The sequence below is a fragment of the Vicia villosa genome, linkage group LG6, assembly GCF_029867415.1.
Source record: "Vicia villosa cultivar HV-30 ecotype Madison, WI linkage group LG6, Vvil1.0, whole genome shotgun sequence".
Lineage (NCBI taxonomy): Eukaryota > Viridiplantae > Streptophyta > Magnoliopsida > Fabales > Fabaceae > Vicia > Vicia villosa.
In genome coordinates this window covers 98,992,194-99,013,697 of record NC_081185.1, presented here as the reverse complement: position 1 = coordinate 99,013,697, position 21,504 = coordinate 98,992,194, and the positions used below count along the sequence as shown (strand labels likewise).

Below are 21,504 nucleotides of genomic sequence, written 5' to 3'. Positions count from 1 at the left end.
CAAAATCAACATCAATCCGACAAAGTAACATATAAAACAATTAAATTGAAAAGAATAAACATTGATTACATTAAATATAGATATATTATATATGTATTGAGTCGTATTGGTTTTACATTCGTCACGAAAATACATACAAAAAATGATCCGGTAAATTCTAAAATGCACTGAAAGAATCCTCACCGCTTATTTCTAAAACCGTAAGATTCTTCGACTTCTCCCTATTTGCTTCCCTCTCTTGCTTCATCATTTCTTCGAACTCCATCCTTCTTTCAAAAAAAGATCTGGTCAAGTTTCCGCTGCAGTTGTATGATGCGTCGTCCACTAACATGCTGTAATCGGAATAGGACAATACGGTTTCAAAAAAACTTGTACAAAGTGGCGTGATCTTAGATACCCGATACAAATGATGTGGTCGGATGCGTCTATAGGTGGGTGACTATGAAGTGGGAAAAATGTCTCTAAAAATCCAAATCTCGTCAAATCAACACACATCCAATCATACACATTTGCTATAAGATGGCTCATCTCAGAGAAGGACATCCATTTTGAAACTGGTGCGTGAGCGGTGAGTGATGGAACATGGGCATCGTGAATTTTATCAAAGTTGTCTTTATTCTCATAAAGTTAGGTGTAAAGGTCCCTATGCAAAGTGAACTCCGAAATAAGTGTTCGGAGAAACTTAAACAGACACGCACATTTTCTCGATCCCGTGTCATCATGTTTTAACTTCCTAATTTTTGGAACATATTTCCCACCCCTCTCTCATTTCATCACAACAAATGCTTGCCTTCTACTATTGTCATCTTCGTACCTTGTTATCACAACGTCAAATCCAAATTTACTGGCTTCAATTCGGATCCACTTAAGAAAATGTTGACGAGAAGTGAAAGTCATTTCATTTATAAATTGTTGTCGAACATCTATCGCTACGACAATTGTTTTAACATCGTCATTCACCTCTTTTGGCTTAGAATCTTCGTTTACCACATCTCAAACTTCTACAATATCTCTGGCAATATTGTTAGGGTGCACCATACCCTACATGTGCGTAAAACATACATTATGTCAAAATTGTCTTTTGCTGTAACAGACATGTTATCAAATATGCACATTCGAAATAAGTTTGGTGGATTTCGGAAGTACATATCTGAAGTGACAGATGTTTCTTCTTCAACAAATCACCATCAATGTAGACAAATAAGAGATGAAATGAGGAAATTTTACCTCAAATTATTGTTTTTTTATGCTCTCTTTGCTATGATTAACCACTTAAAACTTGGTTTGGAGACGAAAAATGGATTGGAAATGGTTGAGTATTTAGAGATGGTTTTGATTTTTGAGTGAAAGAAAATGAATGAAATAGTGAAGGTGGAAAAATGTATAGGAAGGGTTGTTTCGGATATGCATATTCGAAAAAACCTATGACATTTTAAATCCAACGTTTAAATAAAAAACGTTTAAGAAGGGTTTTCTCGAATATGCATATCCAAAACATCTTAAAAATGTAAAAAGGGTGCGTTTGGATATGCATATCCGAAAGGTATTTTTGGGTCTTCAGAGGTATTTTTCACCCTATATGGGTGCACAGATAAATTCTCTATTATAAATAGCATACTAGTTTCTCATCATTGCATATTGCGAACCCTAATTTAGGGTGAGGGGGTTATTTGTTATTCTTGTAACACTCGTAATCTTGATTGATAGAGAGCGTAAAGAATAACAGTTATAACCAATTATGTGTTCTTATTGCCCCCTAGTTTTTCTTACCCTCGTGGGTTTCTTGTCTACGACTATCTTTGGGAGTTTGGAGGGGAGGGGAGAGAAAAGCTTTCGAAAATGAATTTCTTTTAAAATATAGGAAAATATTTGACTATTTTTGAAAAAATGATATTGTATAAAATGATAAAAGAATGTACTCTCTCCGGCCATTATTATAAGCAAAGATTCTCTTTTTAGGTTTATTGAGTAATGAATGTATCTGGTCTACATAAAATATCAGATATATTCATTATTCAATGAACTTAAGAAGAGAATATTTGCTTATAATAATGGTCTACTATATTTTTAATTTTTAGAATACTATAACAATATAAAAGATTTTTGAAAATTTATGGAAACTCTCCCTAACCTTTCAAAGCCTTCCTTCCATATAAATTTTGAGTTCCCCCAAATTAGGGTGGTTTTCAGTGGCGGAGCCAAAAAAATTTAGGTAGCCTGGGCAAAAATAATTAATTGGGCTGGCCCATTGATTATTCTTCTGTTTTAATTATCACACTTTGTTTTTACTAATTTTGCCCCTAATTTTGTCTAAAAATCGACTATTAAATTGCGATAAATACAAAGAAAGTAAGGGGTTGAGCCCGGACGCGTGTCCAGGCTCGCTGGACTATAAAACTGTCCTTAGTGGTTTTGGTGTTATGAATAAAAGCAAATCCTCTAAAACCCTCTCAACCAAAATCATTCAATTCTTTCCACCCAATCCTTCTATTTTCAAAATCTTCGCCTCTCTTCTTCTCCATTCAAAAAACCTATTATACTTTGTGATTTCGGCATCGTTTTGATGACACTTGTACTAGTTGCATATAGCTAAGGTATCCTTAATAGTGTCTAAATTTTACACTATGTGGGTCACGGGTATGCACAAAAACAAGTAGTTTTGTGTTCTTTTGTACAGTGGAAGCACCCATAATTTCTTGGACCTTTAAGTTGGGTTGCAAATTGGAACCAATTTCCCCTATGGTTTGTGACTGCAGGCGGTGGTACCATATTCCAGGATCCTTTTATATGTCGTGAATTCTCTTGTCCTTGCAGCAGACGAGTTTTCTCCCTCGTAGGCCAGGATTTAATCCTTGTATTCATCTTTGCTTAGTTGATGACATGTTTAAAAAATGGATAATACGCCAAAGAAATAGCCCCTTTTGCTTCAACCATGGTTTTGGTATAGCAACTTTGTGTTGATTATCACAAGCTAAATCATATTACCATTACAGAAAATTTTCCTATTCCATTAATTGAGGATTTACGGATGAATTTGGAGATTCCTCCATGTTTTCGAAATTGGATTTGAAAACATCAAATACTGTAGTCAAAGCAAAACGAATTGATACAATTCACCAGAATTCTAAGCTTATTTCTAAAAATGGAACTACAAATTTATGACTTAATCAACTTTAAATTTAAGGGATTTATATTTTTCAAAAACTGGCTTTGAACCATAAATGTGAGAGGAGTTTTCTATCTTCATTACTATAAAAAATGGAAATAGCTTTTCAATCTATAAAATATACTCTTGTATCATTGATGCACCTATTCCATAATTATTAAGTTCTACTTCAATAAGTATACTATTTAAAACTAAGAACAGGGATTTGGAAATTTTAAAATACAAGGGCAACCCACTTTTTCAAACATAACATTTTCTTGGTTTTGTAGTTGGTATTTGAGACTAAAAAGTGCACCGAAAACTGCCATTATAATCGATGTCCATACACTACTAAATTCATATCCAAACAGATACAATTTAGTGAACAGGGAACCAAAATTGAAAAGGGGTGTCAGAAAATTGAAATGAAAAACATTTCTTTTTTGAGATTGGAGGGTGTTAACTCATTCCTTAGGTGTGGCCCCATTTGTTGAGTCTTGTGGCGCAGCTTCAGCTGACTCATCAGCCTTGTCCTCTTTCTTACCTGTGCAAACAACACCAAAAACCAGTTTGTTAAGCAAAAATTGTGTTACATATGGTATATACAAATAATGCAAAACTTCATGCTTTATATAGAAAGCATATGATATGATACAACATAACAAGGCATCATAACATGACCTTAACCCTATACCTTTTTTCTTCTTTCCACCACCCTTCTTCTTTGTCTTTATGCCCAAGGCTAACCAGGCCTTGATCTCAGGATCATCTATGGTTTTTGTGGGCTGCAATTCTTGGAGAGGATGAGACGTGACGCGGTCAGATCCATTTGGCATTAACAAGACCGTGAATTTGGTGTGCGCAACAAAATCACCTGGTAAGAAAAAACAATATTCAGACTCATGGGAATATTAACACCAATGGAGATTATTAGATCATGTTGCAAACTTACCTTGCTTTTCATGCAGAACAGGATATGGCTGCAAAAGCTCATGATTCATACATTCCACTAAACCTAGTCGAGCTCTCTTCTCCTCCAAAGCCCTGTAATAAAAGAAGTGTAACTTAAAGTGGATTGAAGTTAATAAAAATTAAGAACTTGAGCTAGATGAAAGTATTAAAATTGCAGTTAGTAGGGTTACCTAGCAGAAAATGGCATGATTGGAAATTTTTGGCTTATTTCACTGAAAATGAATCGAGATGCTTTCATCTTCAAGTGATAACTCTTGTCAACAGCCCTCTTATAAATAGTTGTTTGCTTCTCATCCAATAACTTAGGCTACAAGGGATTGGTAAACATACTTTTAATAAATAATTCATATGATTCTAAATCATTCAGAAAGTATATAGTAACGAAATTAACCCAACCTTTCCTTCTCCTGTGCTTGTAACTATGTCAATTGCATAGACTTCATTTTCCTCAAACTCGAAGTCATCAACTCTTGTATCTGGATTAGAGATACTGAGCACAACCTTGTTCCCATCAATCACAAACTGCTTCAGTTGGTGACTTAGAACACCCTCAACAATTTTACAATCATAGGCAGCAGCAACCTTTTGAATTGCGTCGGTTACATCCTTGTTCTGTCAAGAGAAGTATTTGAAAAAAAATTAATACTTGCTACTATAAGTCTCAATCAAAATAATTCTCACTTCTGTACATGCAATTGATATGTTGTTTGAATATTATAATATATGTTGGCTGCACTAGAAAATTGTACTGAATATATATAAATCAGAACAACATGAAACTAGCCCAGCCATTCAAGTTTAGGCAACAGGGAAAAAGAGGAAACCAATATGGTTTTGATCACCTCGGCAAAGTTGCCAATAATACAGTTCTATTATATGTAAGAATATGAATGAATTACAACCAAACTAATTCTCACACGTCTCTACATGCAACTGATATGTTGTTGTTTGAATATTGTAATATGTTGGCTGCACTAGAAACTTGTACGGAAATATATAAATCAGAACATCAAACTAGTTCCAGCCATTCAAATTTTGGCAACAGGGAAAAAGAGGAAACCAATATGGTTCTGATCACCTCGGCAAAGTTGCCTATATTGCAGTTTTATCTTATGTAAGAGTATGAATTTCAATCAAACTAATCCTCATATTCCTCTAGATGCAATTGATATGTAATTGTTTGAATATTGTAATATGTTGGTTGCACTAGAAAATTGAACTGAAATATACAAATCAGAACAAAATGAAACAAGTTCCAGCCATTTAAGTTTTGGCAACAGGGAAAAAGAGGAAACCAATATGGTTTTGATCACCTCGGCAAAGTTGCCTATATAAGAGTTTTATCATATTTAAGAGTTCAAATATACAAAGATGAAGCTTCACTATGTTATGATATTTATTCTTGAAAATAGTGAAAAATAACAAAGAATGAATGATTCTCCATCAGTGTAACTATGACATAAACAGGCATCATAGGAGTTTATCCATAGCCTATGATGTGTTCATCATATAGAGATCAGCTCATCAAATCAAATTTACAAATTTTAATATAAACTATAATGTAAAAAAACAAAAATTAGATAGCTTAGAGAGGAACTGCAAAACAGAGAAAAAAATGTGCAGCCAAAGGAGGTGGGAATTTATGAAACAAAAGGACAAATGATTCTCCATCAGTGTAACTATGACATAAACAGGCTTCATTGGAGTTTATCCATAGCCTATAGTGTATTCGTCATATAGAGAACAGCCAATCAAATCAAATTAACAAAGTTTAAAATAGATTGTAAAGTAAAAAACAATAATTGGACAGTTTAGAGAGGAACTGCAAAACTGGGAAAAAATATGCAGCAAAAGGAAGTGGGAATTAATGAAACAAAAGGATGAATGATTCTCCATCAGTGTAACTATGACATAAACAGGCTTCATTGGAGTTTATCCATAGCCAATGATGTGTTCATCATATAGAGATCAGGATCAGCTCATAAAATCAAATCAATTTTTCAAATAAATTATGAAGTAAGAAACAAAAATTAGATAGCTTTGAAAATAACTGAAAATTGGGGTTAAGTGAAACAAATCCAACTAAATTTTTTTTCTATAATTCAATCGACATAGAAATGACATTGGTAGAGTAGAATGTACAAATGGAGTCAAGTCACAACCAGGTAATCTCAAAAGTACAAACCAAACATCGAGATAAACTAGATACTTAAGCCAACGGACACGTCGCAAAGATGACTGAGTCACTATTTGGTTAGCATGACAGCATAAGAAAATTCACAAATGACTTCTATCAGTGTAACTATGACAATAAAGCTTCATTGGAGCTTATCCTAGCTCGTAATAGTTTTCATCATTTAGAAATCAATATTCGCAGGACAGAAATCCCTTTGGATACGACATACAAAGTAATCTTATTTTCCTCAAACTACACTGCCAAATTGGTCTAGAACTTCAAACATATCACTACCATGGAACAAGAAAGATAAATGCAAGAGAATCAAATTCAGTTCATTATTAAAAAAAAATGCATCTAAAGAGGGGAAAAATCTTACAATTAATTACCTTCTTTCCAGGCCTCACAAGCCTTATGGCCACCTCAGCAGCAGTGTTTGCAGCAGCAATGACATCAGCTGCCCGCCCAGTAACTGGACCTTCTTGAAGAACATGAGTGTGAGCCACCGCAGCAATGAACCCATCTACATGACACGCCAAATCACTGCAACCATACAAAAAATACATCATTATCAACTTTCAGAAAATAGCCAAAACAACCAGGTCAATTCTCCCATCATTAAACCCCAACTACACTCTTAAAAATCTTACATTTTCAGTATATCACCTTCTTCCAATACTGTCTCATCACTAGCTAGAGGAGAGAAATGACAGATTGTGTTGTTAACAGATATGCAAGTTGGGAAAGCAACGCCTCTTTCTATCTTCTTCTTCACATTCTTGTACACGTTACTAGTTTGCCTTCACACGAATAAAAGAAAACATCATTAGCAAAAAACAATTCAAATAAATATTAAAATATTAACACATCAATTACAAACACAAGAATGCCAAACACAATATATCCTAGCAATAAAATATGAAGAGGTTTGGAATATGCCCTGAAACACGACACCAACAGTCGACCCAGTAAATTAAAGATAATCACAAATATCGGTGTCAGTTTCAAACAACAACACTGACAAAGTCACAACTTTTCAGAGGTGTCAGTGCTACAAAGAATCTTAATGAAATTACAAGGAATAAAGTAATAATAATAGACAATACACTAAAATAACACATAGAAACAATGATTATCTAAATGGAGAATAGTTACATAATAATATATACTTACTCTCTGATAAATGAATCTCCTTTCTCACAAATGTCGACAATCTTAGCCTTAGGTTTACATTCTGAAATAACTAACTTCAAAGCCTCTGCAAAACAAAACCAAAAAAGAGTAGATTCAATATTAAAACTAAAATGTATTCAACATTAAAATGCGCATCAGAAACAATGAAAACTCAAACTAACCGAGAAATATAAATAATAGCTAAATTCAATAAATTTATGCATCTAATCTACAAACTAATGAAAACCTAAATAAGATTTTGAAAACAAAAAGACATTGATAGAGTGAAGAACATACTGTTAGCGATCTCAGCTGCAGTTTTGTATTTGGTGACAACTTCAGACGAAGAGAGATCTAACTCCTTCTCCTCCCTTTCATCATCCGACATGGTACCTCGCCTGTTGAATCCTGAAAACCCCAAATTGAATTTCAAAAATCAAAATCCATTTTTTACCCAATTGAGTAGTAAAACAATTACGAAGAGAAACAAATTAAAGCATTGAAACTAAAAATTGAAGCATCACTTACAGCGCAGAAATGAAAATGGTGAGATTGGCGATTAATCAGTGAGGAAGAAAGGGGTTTTTTTGGCAAAGATTCGATGAAATGAGAGTGAAGAATAAATGGGTCTGAAGGTGAAGCTAGGGTTAGAAGAGAGGGGCGAGTTTTGGCTTATATAGGATTTTTCATTTTCGTTATTATTATGCAAATTTTGGTGTAGGGTTTTTCCTTCGACATTTTTTTTCTTTTTTGGTACAATACTTTTGCTTATTTAATTTTTGTTTTATTTGCTTTTAGGGAAATGTTAATAAGTAGGGATGGCACGGATAACTTCGGATGCGGATTTCACATTATTCAACCTCACATTTGAAATTGTTATCTGAATTCAAATTCAAAGGCTATTTGGGTGATAAAATAACACTCATGCTGTTGGGTTTAGGTTTTTTCACCCGAACTCGCAGCAAAACACACAAAATACAATAGCAACATTGATATTTTTCATCAATTTTTCTATAATTTTTCAGCAACAACATTACAATTTTCTATCAATTTTACTACAACTATCCAACATTAACATTACAATTTTCCATCAACATTGAAATTTAAATTAAAGTCTAAAACTTTTCATATATATATATATATATATATATATATATATATATATATATATATATATATATATATATATATATATATATATATATATTTAAGGGCATTTATGTAATTTTAGCCTTCAGGTTTAAGCGAATGTGGTTTCGGGGACGGGTTTCACACTACTCAAACTCACACTCGAAATATTAGATGACACCCGAACTCGAACCTAGTTAGCTTGAATTTTCACCAGTTGATTCGGGTTCGGGTGCGGATGGGACCCGCCGGTTTGGATAAGTCTGTCATCCCTACTAACAAGTGTCCCAATGACACTCTTTAAAGCCTTAAAATTGTATGTTTTTCTTGAAAATATGCATATTTAATGCTTCGAAAATTGAAATGGATAATTTTTCTATAGAATATTTTCTTTATTTAGAATGTTTAAATAGTGCAATAGGCACTCGTTAGCAAGTTCCTTGTTTTTATTATTTTGTTTTATAAGCAACTAGTAAGAGACTCGTGCATTCGCACGGGTCGCGCAATGTTGTCATAAATGATAAATTAATATAATAAAGTAATGATTAAAAACATAGATTAAAGTCTCGACCCGTCGAAAATGTATAATTTAGTATAAAACAATAAAGTAGACATTTACTGGTACTATCGCACAAGTCGCACAATGTCATTATAAATATTAAATAAATCTAGTATATTGATCGTTAAGACTCATTTTGAAATTAAGTATTCTCGACCCTTCTTGAAATATATATTTTAATAGAAAATAGAGTGAAGACCTCAGAAACATTACACAAGTCAAATTAGTCTCTAACAAAAAAATAGACTTCACCTGATCTCTTCCAAAAATTTAACCGGATCATATTAGTTCTTCTGTTAATATTTTCTCAATCCGATTTTTTCCTACTTTTAAACCGATTTTTTCAAACTTGGACTTTATTTTTTATTTTTTAAATACTAAATTGATTTTTATTTTTAATCATTTTTAAACAATTATGAATTAATAATATCAAAAAAGCCATAAAAATTCTTATAAGGAATCGAACTCATGGTCTTTAAAAGACATCACTGTGTTTTTACCACTAGAAAAATGTACATTCATGATAAGTAACTTCCATGATTTCTACTAATATTAACAAATTATGTACATAAATTTTTACCTATGGCATCTCAGACCCAAGTCCCTTTAGGTCAGTTGATATTCACTTTACAAGTAGACAAATCAATTCCTATTGTTAATAGAGTGACTATCATTTACAACTAGAAAAATTAATTTAATTTGACAGTAAAGTAACTATTATTTACAACAAGACAAATCAATTTCTATTGTTAATAAAGTGACTATCATTACAAATTATTATAAATTAATTTCTATTGTTAATAAAGTGACTATCATTTGCAACTAGACAAATCAATTTTTATTGTTAATAAAGTGATTATTATTTACAACTGAACAAATCAATTTCTATTGTTAGTAAAATGACTATCATTTACAATTAGACAAGTCAATTTTTATTGTTAATAAAGTGATTATCATTTATAATTAGACAAATTAATTTCTACGGTTAGTAAAGTGACTATCAATAACAACTAGATAAATTAATTTCTATTGTTAGTAAAGTGATTATCATTTACAAATAGACAAATCAATTTCTATTGTAGTAAATTGACTGTCATTTAATCTGAAGATACTTGGGTTCGAGATCCTACTAGGACAAATGTTCAATATTACTACAAATCATGGGAATTACTTATCATGAATGTACATTGGTCTAGTGGTAAAGACGTGAGACGTAGGTTTAAAGGACCTCGGTTCAACTCCTTATAAGAAACAATTAAAAATAAAAACCAATTTAAAAAAATATTAACAGAAAGACTAATGTAGTCCGGTAAAAAATGGGTCTTCACACTAGAAAATAATAAAGGAAATGTATATTGATTAAAGTATAGTGAAAGGATTATTCTTGCCCAATACAACTACTTCTTCCCTTTGATCTAATTACAAGCCACATTTAAGATATTATTTTAATGTTGAAAACTACCCCCATCCTCCATGCATCATTATTGAGTAGTATATTGTTATGCCTTTCTCATAAGCTCAATATAGTGGTCATCCAAATTACACTTTCTTTTTGTTTAGCAAGTAGTCCGTTAAGTTTTAAAAAATGCTCAGTGGATCATTTCTCATTGTCTTTGAAGAACCTAACCATAAGTGTAATTGCTATCAAACTAATGATGTGAATGGACATTAAAACAGCAGCACATATCAGACATCTTCATCTTGCAACGAGTAGAAGGTGCAGATATTTTCTTCAACATTTGGAATGATGGCTCTTTTGATAATTTGAACTATTGTAGAGAGTTTATCCAATGAAAGTCTCTAACGGGATATCTCGATCTTCGAAAGAAACTTTACTTTCCACAAACAATTAAGGGCCTTTGTAGTTTTGTCTGTCAACAGACCTTCTTCTTCTTCTACCTGCATAAGCATTCTATAACAGGATTAGACTGTAAACTCTTCATCCAAAATCTTCTTATAAACCGCAACTTTGTTGATTTTACTCTTAATGTTGACGCTTCTAATCAGACACACTTTCAATCCATCAGTTGAAAGAGATTCTGATAAGCATTCTTTGACACAGGCGTCAATAGCATCGATTAACCACAAAAATAAAGTTTAGTTATCCATTGACTACTCACAAAAATCATTATAAAAAATTCTTCAAACTTTTGTTATCATTGACTATTCACAAAAATAATTTTATAATCTATAATATAAGAAAAGTTGTTTTGAAAATCACAAAAATACCCTTATGTTATCTTAGTATAAATTAATAATTTGAGGGCAAAAGATGATTTTTTGCTGCTTTTTTCCAACTCACTTTTCACTTTTCCACATTTCACTTTTTCACTTTTCACTTTTTATTACTTTATTATTATTATTATTTATAATAAATTATTAATTAAAATATTGTAATAAATTATTTTTTAATAAAAAGATTATTATAATCATTTTAAATAATTGTTAATTTACATTAAAAATAGTATTTAACTTTTAAAAATTAGCTTTAGTAATTGAATATTAATAACAAAGAAATTTAATTTGAAATAATTTTTATTTTAAAATACAATATTTTTTAAGAAAATAATAATAATTTTTGTTTAAAAAAATTATTTCAATTAAAATGAACTTAAAAACACACTTGAAAAGGTGTTTTATCAGATAAAATACAAAAATGTGTGTCACTTATCATTAATTTAATTTATATGATTCAAAATATTATTATATTAATATATTTCATTAATGAAGTTTATACAATTAAAATAATATTTGCACAGTTAAATATTAGAAAAATTATTTGTTATTGATGTCATTTCACAAATATATGTTGTCAATGTAAATAAGAGAAATATGTATATCCACGAAAATAAAGTGTATTACTTATTCAATTGTAACATATTACTATTATTTATAGTCAAATTCTAATAGCATCAAATTTTATTGATTCAGATATTTTTTTAAATGATATCTAAGCAAAAACAATATTTATATACTGTACAAAATCTATTATTGTTTTAAATATTATTATATACGAAAAACGGTATTTATGATCCAAAAAAAAATTATTCAAAAAATTATATGGGAAAAAATTATTATTGATCTAAATATTTTTATGTAAACGATACCTAAATATAAATAATATTTGTATATAGGAAAAATCTATTAATGATCTAAATATTTTTATATATGAAAAATGATATTTATGATCCAAAAAGTTTCTATTCAAAAAAAATATACAGGAAAAAAACTATTATTGATCTAAATATTTATATACAAAAATTTACAATTGATTCAGATATTTTTGTAAACGATACCTAAACATAAATAATATTTGTATATGAGAAAAATCTATTAATGATCTAAATATTTTTATATATGAAAAATGGTATTTGTGATCCAAAAAATTTTGATTCAAAAATAGTATACGAAAAAAAATCTATTATTAATTTAAATATTTTTATATACAAAAATTTACTATTGATCCAAATATTTTTCTAAATGATACCTAAACATAAATAATACTTGTATACGAGAAAAAATTTATTATTGGTTTAAATATTTTTATATGCAAAAAATCGTATTTATGATTTAAAAATTTTGATTCAAATTTTATTTTTGATTTAAAATAAATATATTATATAAACAAATGCGCGTACGAAACCAGAACCCGTACGTATGAACGAATTTGTTATTAGTTTAAACATCAAAAGAAAAAGAAATTAGAAGAATTATGTTATTAAAAATAAGCATAATGAAAATCTATAAAGACTTTGAACAATGACCATAAATCAGAAGATACAAATCAAAAGCATAGATAGAAAGAAGAAGAAAAAAAATAGTGTCACCAAAAATAATATATTTTTCTAATAATTTAGTAACCATAATTTTAATTTTTAAAAATGAAAAATATTGTGAGGGTTGAATTAGTATTTGTACACTCATGTCCCTTTTGGTTTAACAATCTTTCAGCGACAACCTAATTCAAAGCTAACCGGCATCCACGGTGCTCCTCCGGCCACGCCGCACAATCCAAGCCACCGCCAATACTTACCCATCTCTACTGGCTCTCCTAAACCGCCTCCAACAGTGAACAAGGTTATCTCTCAAAAATCCAAAAACTCCATTTTTAGGGTTTTTTATTTGGGATTTTTTATATGCTAATAATTTTATCAACTTGTTTATTCCATTGGGACTGTTAGTAACATAGTTTTGTTGTAAAATCATTGTTACTTTGTGATGGTTGAATTTTGTGTTATTGTTCAAAATTGGGTGTTAAGGTTATTTTGATTACTCTTGTTATGTTTATGACCTGTGATTTCTTGCTGTTTATTTGTTGCTTGTTAAGTGCAGAAAAAATCACAACAAAGCAATGTCGTATGATGACGTAGAAATTGAAGACATGGAGTGGAATGAGGAGTTGCAATCTTACACATATCCTTGTCCATGTGGGGACCTGTTCCAGATCACAAAGGAAGATCTCAAGCTTGGCGAGGAGATAGCTCGCTGCCCTAGTTGCTCCCTCTACATCACTGTCATCTACAACATGGAAGATTTTCTTGGCGATTCTGATCAAAATAGAACTAACAAGGATCTTCAGCCCTCCAAGCAACAAGCTGTCACCGTTGCTTGAATTTCAGGTCTTGTCTTCTTTCTTTGATCAATTAGTGTTGTGGAACTTGCAACTCTACTATACTGTTCTTTCCTATTTTGATTTTTCATTATTTTGATTTCTTTTCAAGATTATTTCAATCCACCCGGTGAAAAATGAATGTAGACTTAATATAACATGAAATTGAAGGGGCATATAAACATAAATATGAGAATTCTGAGAGGTAATGTAATTTGTAACCTCCCAATTTAGGTGAATCCTTTTGAAGGTCCGAGTCTGTCTAATCGTAAGAAGAAGGCAAATCCTTTTGTTTTTCACTTAAGCATTTAGCAGCTATGTAACCTTAAATATGAGGACTATCCTCTTTCAATCAATGTTTGCCATTCCTTTCGTCAAGATATGGCGAGGGCATGGCCAACCGATGAAATGCTCTCTTGGTTTCCTATTGGGCATATATAGGACTATAAGATTACTAAACACACTCTTTTGGGTCTGAGACTATGCTTTAAATTTTGCATTCAACTCTCGTTGTTTAGACTTTGAGGAGTTGAAAGGTGAATAATAGTACTTCATGTAGTTGTGATCAAATTGTTTAATATTTATTATTGCTTGTGTGATGCGAGTATAAATGGTCACTTGTGCATATCTTATTTTATTTATCTCTAATGAAAAAGTGCACTATCTTGCAGATGTCGTGAAATGGTGGGAGCAATAGATTTTATCAAGACTTTGATATATCTTAGCAGTGAACATCTTTTGCAATAGGAATTGAATTTCTGGTTTTCTGGAGGAGAAATGGATAATAGGAGAATTTATGGTATAGTACAACATGAATACCAGTGTCCATTGTTAGTCAGTTAACTGCCTTTTAGCCTTCAGATAAAGGTGGTCAAAATTTTGCTGTTGAACTCAATCGTGATTTGATATGATATTTATGTTGAATTATGAAACAAATCGTTGTGGTAGACTTCATATGTTGATTTGTTAAAAGTCTACCGTGAGCTACTAACCATATAAAAGTTGAACTCTACATATTTGATTTCTAATTAAAGGCACTTTCATAAGCGCTCTTCACTCTAAAGTTTTCATCACATGTTCAATTTCATCCAAATTTGTCATCACCATTATTGCCAAGAAGGGGTGTGGATGATAGTTGACTTAGAAATTCTTATTTTTTTTTTTTGAAAAGCAACGTTAATTAATTAATAGAGGTGAGTACTAGGGGTACTCACAACCCATTACAAATACATAAGCAGAATTCATAACAGTGTTAACAATGTTTTATGGCCTCCACCGGAGCTTGAAACCAAGAGAAAAAAGGAATGAAACTGCATTTTTTCAATCCAATTGAGAACCATAGCCAAGAAACAAGCTTAATGTCGGCAATTTCAATCCAATTGAGAACCATAGCCAAGAAACAAGCTTAATGTCGGCAATAACGTCATCTAAAACAATAGCTGTATTGTTGAAGATGAAATTAAGGGGGTCATTCGGTAACCATTTTCCATTCTGAAATTTGTTGCTTTTCCATCTTCAATAAAACATTAGACATTCTTATGAAAATTTTTCCACACTGATGCAAGGGCTTTTGAAAGAGGAGAATCATACGAATGTGATGCAATATTCACTATTAAATTTCAGAATTTCTTAATGGACTCCATGACTTTCTAGTGCACAGTCCGAACAATGTTTTCAGATTTAAGAGATCTATCTTCTGATGCATCTAACATTTATTGAAACACTAATTATTTCAGAGATGCATATTCAAAATAATGTTGGATGACTATTTTAGGAATTTGGCATAACAAAAGGCATAAAAACATAATTGAAAAACATCAATTTGACAAAATTAAAATACCATCGATATCATAAAATCAATAATATATGTTTTTTGAAAACATTTTTTTTGAGATTTTAGAGTCGGTGAATTGAAAAAAAGTTTGTCAACGTGTTCAAAATATGATGGGCTCCTCATTGTTGAATTGTCACTCCGTGTAGGTTTGACCTTCTTAGATGCCTTTTTTGTTTTTATCGGTTGAGAGAGTGGTTTCAAGTTGGTGGTCTCTAGAAATGCAATCTTCCTCGATTTCTCTTTGATGTGGAGTTTCGTTTTGTCATCGACATTCAAAAATCTTTTTTGTATCGCTTCCCATTCATTTAAGATGGAGATACTTAAGATGCATCATACCTAATGTAAACAAAAACATAAAAACTAAGAAACATTCATAATACGAAAAAGATTACTGGTAAATCAGCATAGACAATTTTCGAAAATGTATCTTCGAACGAGTTCATATAAATATCGGAAATTCGGAACTACACTTCCGATAAAAGCGTGACCTTTTTATTTGTTTCAAAACCAGATTAATGTGAGAATTGGGGTTGAAATGAATGAACTTTACATTAAATCTCACTTTCTTTAGCTCCTTTTGATTTGATGAAACACAATAATGGAGATTTAGAGTGAAAAACTTGATTGAAAATGGAAGGATTTTTGGAAAGACTTTATGAAAAGTATAACAAATGAACTTGATCATGCAAGTTTCTGTTTTTAGCAATTTTATTTTTGATTTTTCTAGAGATGTATCTCCGGAATAATTTGACATGCAAATGCGACATGATTCCAATTTTCCGCACAATTTTGTCGGAGTTACATTTCCGGAATTATTCCAATAATGATTTTGAAACAATTTATTATATCACATTCCGAGAAATATATCTCCAGAATATTTTTTAATTTGATTCTAGGGTGACACCAAATTTACTCACTTTTTATGATGCAAAGAATCCGTCCAAAGATATATTTCGAGAAATTGAGGAGAAATTTTCGATTTTTCAAAGGATTCTTTTGATCATATAGGATATAGGATGTAATAAGAAATCACTTAAATTTTGATTATATCCCATATTTTTCATACAAGACTTAGGACCCCAAATCATCAATCATCTTAATCAAACCCCACAATATTTTCATTAGGAAGTTCATAACACGAGGATTTTTAAATCTAGCTAAGTATCCATTTTTACATGGACGACAATGAATTTTCTAATTAACTAAGTGAGATTTTTGGGATTAGCCTTTGCCCCCTATATACATAAATCTCATTTGAATCTTAAGCACATTTTAAAAAATACATAATATAACTCAACACTGATTTAGTAAGATGATTCTCCCTGTCAAACTGAGACATCCTTGCATTCACCTTGCATTCATCCTTAATAAAGTTGATAAAAGTTAATTAATGTTGCATTGAAAAAGTAAAAAAAACTATTATTTTAAGAGAAATGCTAACGAGTGTCCTTCATGTTCTATTTAAATAATTAAAGTGCTAAATTTTTTAAAAATGTGTGTATTGAATGCATTAAAAATGTATTGGAAATTGAGATATTAACATTCATAAAAAAAAAATATTTATTTAACATCCTTAAAGAAGGTCCTGAAGGCATTGATTAGCTTGACCCTTATTTTATTTTATTTTTAATTAGAAAGACACTATTTTAGGACAAGGGATAAAGTTTTTTTATTAGAAAATATGAGTTTTTTTTTTACCATTCAACAACTTTCCAAAAGCTTGACAAAATTCATTAAGAGAATACCCAATTTTTTTTACACAAACAAACTCAATGACTTTCATTAATCAAATGCGAAATAATATAGGGAGGAATCTCATTAATAACATGACGCCTAGACCAAGAATTGACCGCCTTAGTTAACTTATGGGCAACCAAATTCGCTTGGCGTTTGATGAACTTGACCTCAAAGTTAGAAAAAAATGTAACAAATTCTTAATGGCTAAAATAACATGACTAAATTCGGATCTACCAATTTGATTTGAGAGAATAACTTGCACCACCAATTGAGAGTCGCTTTCAAAGATAACATTGTTCAACTGTAGGGAAATAGCATCTTGCATAGCTTCTTTCAAAGCCATGGCTTCCGCAACATTAGTGGGTAACATACTGTAGTCCCAAGTTACTCCTGCAACAATAAAATGACCACCATTTTTTCTAACGCACCACCCTTTATTCGCCGTACCCAAACTATTGTTATAGCCGGCATCAGCATTACACTTGAATTTACCTTCATCTGGAGGCGTCCAAACGGTAGGTGAAGGAGGTTCCTGGACCCTCTCCTCATTCCTTCTAGCTAAGAACCAATCATGCCAATTGAAATAGGCCTGCAAACCAATTTTTCTCGCCTCTTCCCGTGTGTCATTCCAAACAATATTATTCCTATTCTTCCATATTTCATCCACCAGCACCGCGAACCTACCGACATCCCTTCTATCCTCTCTATTACAAATATCAAGAATAAGGGATTTAGCGTCATTAAAATTATGAATACGAGGTTCAATCAAAGATGAAAAACCTGCTGCCCGCCAACTTTGGACCATGGAATCACATCCGGAAAAAAATGCCAATCATCCTCCTCATCAAAATCACACCTTAGACAATGGGCCGGACATTGGACAAAATGTTGAATGAGCCTAGACCGAGATGTGAGGCAGCCCCTACAAATTCTCCATAGCAAATGTTTGGCCCTAGGTGGAGCTATGATATTCCACAAATTACTCCAATTACGGTCCACCCTTTTACTCCATCTGTTTGCTTGGGAAATCCTCCATAATCTGTAACCTGATCTTACACTATATATCCCATTTTGTTCCTCTTTCCAAATTATCGTATCTTTAACAACCTCCTCCACCAACGGAACCTTAAAAATATCCATCGCCACTACAGGATCAAACAAATTCTGGATTACTTGTACATCCCATTGTTTCATATTAGGTAACATAAGGTTGTTAACAAAAATATTGTACACACCTTGCGTCGGAGGACCAATCACATTCCCTTCCCATTGTCCTTGGAGCCAAGGTTCATTCATCACCATAATATTGCTACCATCCCCTATACTCCACCTGCACCCAAGTGTTAATACCTCTCTAGATTTCCATAGGCTACGCCAAACAAAACTAGGATTATAACCAAGAGAGGATTTAAGGAAGGAAGTACGAGGGAAATACCTAGCTTTAAAAACCCGAGAGACAAGAGAGTGAGGTTTTGCTAACATATTCCAACCTTGTTTCGCCACCATAGTATGCATGTTCACTAACATTTTGCAAATAGGAAGAACTTGTCTACAAAAAAAAAGTGAGAATTTAGATTTTTTTTTCCATGCAGGCACAACCTTCTAGTAACCCGCTTCCACATTATCAATAATAGGTAATTATTATCTACTCAACTTAAAAAGTTGGATAAAGTTACCTTTAATGATAATTCCTTGAAAACACCAAACAATTATACTATTTAATAAATAATTAAATATATTAAAATTAAATAGTATCATGTGATTGGTTGAATGTATAATACTCAATTTTTTGTGATTGGTAGAAAAACAATTCCGAGTTGACAAAAAAAGATAATGGTACAAATGATCTTCTTGTCTAATATCTCTTTATAGTTTCAAGGATTATGTTTTATCCCAATTCCATAAGATCCCAAAACTAGATGAATTGAGCCAATGCTGAATACTAAGTTTGAGATGGAGAGGAACTTACATTCATTAACTTTAATCGACGTGAAAACCTTTTTACCCTTCATCTTAATCATAACATGCATATTTCATTAGAAATAATACTACTATGGTGAGTATTACTTCTCAATATAAAGCTATATTGAAAGGGATAAATAATATTATCATATGAAGGGTGAAATTGGAGTTTTGAAAGTGTTGAAAAAGAATTACAAGTGTGAGTAGTGTGGGGAAGTCCCACATTAGTTAGAAATATGAAGACTTGGGTATTTATAAGTGAGAGAATTCATTCATCTATCGTCTTAATATTTTGGGTGAATATGTGATGTGTCTCTCACAAAGGTGTGTTGCTAAAAAAAAGTTTTCAAAGTAAAAAATACGCCTCGCTTGACCCCTTAAATTGCGCTAACAGAGAGAACATTTTCCATTCTTTAATAAAAAAATGGTCTCTCATTCCATGTTACAAAGAGCTTTGTCTAATTTTTTTACTATTCGATCTCGTCCATTTCAAATGAAAACAATCATTACTACATAAGGGTGTACAAAAAACTAGTTTGCAAGATCAATAATCATCGGGAATTTTTGGAAAACCAATAACCATTTTATAAAACCAATAATCATCGGGAATTTCTTAGTACACCCTATGAGATGGAAAAGAATTCTATAGAAAACCAAAAATGACCCTCAATTTTTGAAATACATTTTCGGACGTACCATTTGTATTACACAGCACACACAAAGATACAGTCACCCTATAGTCAAAGAAAATTTTATTTCGGAGATACATCTCCGTCAAATAGTATGTAATGATTTTTTTAACGCGCTCCATGAGTTATTTGGAGATCTAACTCTGAACAATTGAAGAGAGAATTTGATAATTTGGCACCTTTGCATGTCATATTAGTCTTGAGATGCATCTCAAAATAATCAAACATGTTATCTCTAAAAACAGTCACCTGCATGATCAGACCCCATATCCATTTTTTCCATAAACCCTTTCCAAAAACCCTGTTATTCTCAATCAAGATTTTCATTCCAAAACTTTATTCTTGTGTTTCATCAAATCAAACGGAGCAAAAGAAGTTGGAATTCAGGGTAAAGTTCATTCATTTCAAGTCTCATTGATCACATTAATTCTGTTTTTAAGCTGAAAAAAGTTACGTCATATCCGGAAATGTATCTCCAAATTCTTTATGTACTCATCTGGAGATGCATTTTCGGAAGCTGTCTGTTCTCATTTTCCAGCAACTTGTTTTATCTTTTAGATGTTGATGAATATTTTATGTTTTTTTGTTTTCATTAAAAATGGTGCATCCTGATGTTTTCCCCAAACACATTGTGTCTCTAGATGCCTCACGTGTAGTTGTGAAAAAGGTCAATGTTGGCAACCAATTTAAAAATGAACAATAGTTTAAATTTTGTGATCACATGCTCCAATAGATTCGTACAAAGGCATCCAAATTGGGGTTTCGTGTTGTAATCAGAAGGTATGATAATGGTACTGATAAAAGAGGTGCATTTATGACATTGACATGCGAAAGAAGTGGAAAATATACACCTCTTCTCCATAATTTCAAACGAAATGAAACTGGTTTAGGAAAACGTGATTGTCCCTATAAGTTTCATGATTATCGGTTGGAAAATCACAAATGGATTTTTAATGTGATATGTGGCTTACATAACCATGATTTATGTGAAAAGTTAGCTGGTCCTCCAATTGCACGTCGTCTCATGCCGGAAGAAAAGAAACCTGTTTGTGACATGACATTGAATTTGGTGCAAGTGAAAAACATACTTGTTATTTTTCATATTCCCAAGTCATACCCATTCTTGCGTTGATGGGACTTCTTTACTGCTGAGCGACCAGAGTTAGCATCGACAAATGCAGGATTATCGAATTGGGTGTTGAGTTTTTCTTATAGAATCATGTAAGATTTAGACATGCTCAACATTTTCTGAGTGGTTCATGCTCATTTCCTTCCTAGCTTCAACATGAAGGGATGATGTCGTAGGAGGTCGTTCTCTATGATCCCACACTTAAGGCCTTATTCAGCTTATTGCACCTCCATGACTACTTTTGTAAATTATTCGATGTAAGACCACAATCTTTCCTTCTTCCCTTGAATAATATCACTCAAAGCAACGATTGTTAATAACTGCTTTTTTGGGCGGTAAAGTGAGTAGTGAATCTTTTGTAGAAATTCGTCCAAGATTAAATACTCCTGTC

The 21,504-nt window shown here is 31.8% G+C and overlaps 4 protein-coding genes across 5 annotated transcripts; 2 read left to right on the top strand and 2 right to left on the bottom strand.

Annotated features, from left to right (window-relative positions):
- Window positions 1–3,370: 3,370 nt before the first annotated feature.
- On the bottom strand, window positions 3,371–8,152 carry LOC131609398 (ERBB-3 BINDING PROTEIN 1). The gene is made up of 10 exons (XM_058881095.1): window positions 7,995–8,152; window positions 7,764–7,874; window positions 7,467–7,551; window positions 6,944–7,093; window positions 6,683–6,836; window positions 4,514–4,729; window positions 4,288–4,424; window positions 4,098–4,189; window positions 3,840–4,019; window positions 3,371–3,689 (listed from the first exon to the last, which is right to left on the bottom strand). Exons 2-10 carry the CDS (start codon window positions 7,852–7,854, stop codon window positions 3,610–3,612), a joined length of 1,185 nt encoding a protein of 394 aa, XP_058737078.1. The 5' UTR covers window positions 7,855–7,874; window positions 7,995–8,152; the 3' UTR covers window positions 3,371–3,609.
- Window positions 8,153–13,053: 4,901 nt separating this feature from the next.
- LOC131611945 (diphthamide biosynthesis protein 3-like) lies at window positions 13,054–14,774 on the top strand. 2 transcript variants are annotated; one of them, XM_058883769.1, is made up of 3 exons: window positions 13,054–13,230; window positions 13,481–13,772; window positions 14,434–14,774. In XM_058883769.1, exon 2 carries the CDS (start codon window positions 13,505–13,507, stop codon window positions 13,763–13,765), a length of 261 nt encoding a protein of 86 aa, XP_058739752.1. In that variant the 5' UTR covers window positions 13,054–13,230; window positions 13,481–13,504; the 3' UTR covers window positions 13,766–13,772; window positions 14,434–14,774. The 2 variants fall into 2 exon arrangements, with proteins under 2 accessions (XP_058739752.1, XP_058739751.1); XM_058883768.1 differs by having other exon boundaries at window positions 13,058–13,230; window positions 13,486–13,772.
- Window positions 14,775–17,454: 2,680 nt separating this feature from the next.
- LOC131614217 (uncharacterized) lies at window positions 17,455–18,839 on the bottom strand. Its single transcript, XM_058885836.1, has 2 exons — window positions 18,190–18,839; window positions 17,455–18,037 (listed from the first exon to the last, which is right to left on the bottom strand). The coding sequence occupies exons 1-2, from the start codon at window positions 18,837–18,839 to the stop codon at window positions 17,455–17,457; spliced, it is 1,233 nt and encodes a 410-aa protein (XP_058741819.1).
- A 1,743-nt stretch (window positions 18,840–20,582) lies between these two features.
- LOC131614216 (uncharacterized) lies at window positions 20,583–21,116 on the top strand. Its single transcript, XM_058885835.1, has 2 exons — window positions 20,583–20,651; window positions 20,718–21,116. Exons 1-2 carry the CDS (start codon window positions 20,583–20,585, stop codon window positions 21,114–21,116), a joined length of 468 nt encoding a protein of 155 aa, XP_058741818.1.
- The last annotated feature ends 388 nt before the right edge of the window (window positions 21,117–21,504 follow it).

Coding starts and splice junctions, on each gene's coding strand:
- LOC131609398 (XM_058881095.1), bottom strand. CDS start 7,854: ATGTCGGATGATGAAAGGGAGGAGAAGGAGTTAGATCTCTCTTCGTCT. Junction 4,730..6,682: donor TTGTGAGGCCTGGAAAGAAG/GTAATTAATTGT, acceptor TTCTCTTGACAG/AACAAGGATGTAACCGACGC. Junction 3,690..3,839: donor TGGTGGAAAGAAGAAAAAAG/GTATAGGGTTAA, acceptor TTGTTTGCACAG/GTAAGAAAGAGGACAAGGCT.
- LOC131611945 (XM_058883769.1), top strand. CDS start 13,505: ATGTCGTATGATGACGTAGAAATTGAAGACATGGAGTGGAATGAGGAG.
- LOC131614217 (XM_058885836.1), bottom strand. CDS start 18,839: ATGGTGGCGAAACAAGGTTGGAATATGTTAGCAAAACCTCACTCTCTT. Junction 18,038..18,189: donor TGTCCGGCCCATTGTCTAAG/GTGTGATTTTGA, acceptor TATTTGTAATAG/AGAGGATAGAAGGGATGTCG.
- LOC131614216 (XM_058885835.1), top strand. CDS start 20,583: ATGGTGCATCCTGATGTTTTCCCCAAACACATTGTGTCTCTAGATGCC. Junction 20,652..20,717: donor CACGTGTAGTTGTGAAAAAG/GTCAATGTTGGC, acceptor ATGCTCCAATAG/ATTCGTACAAAGGCATCCAA.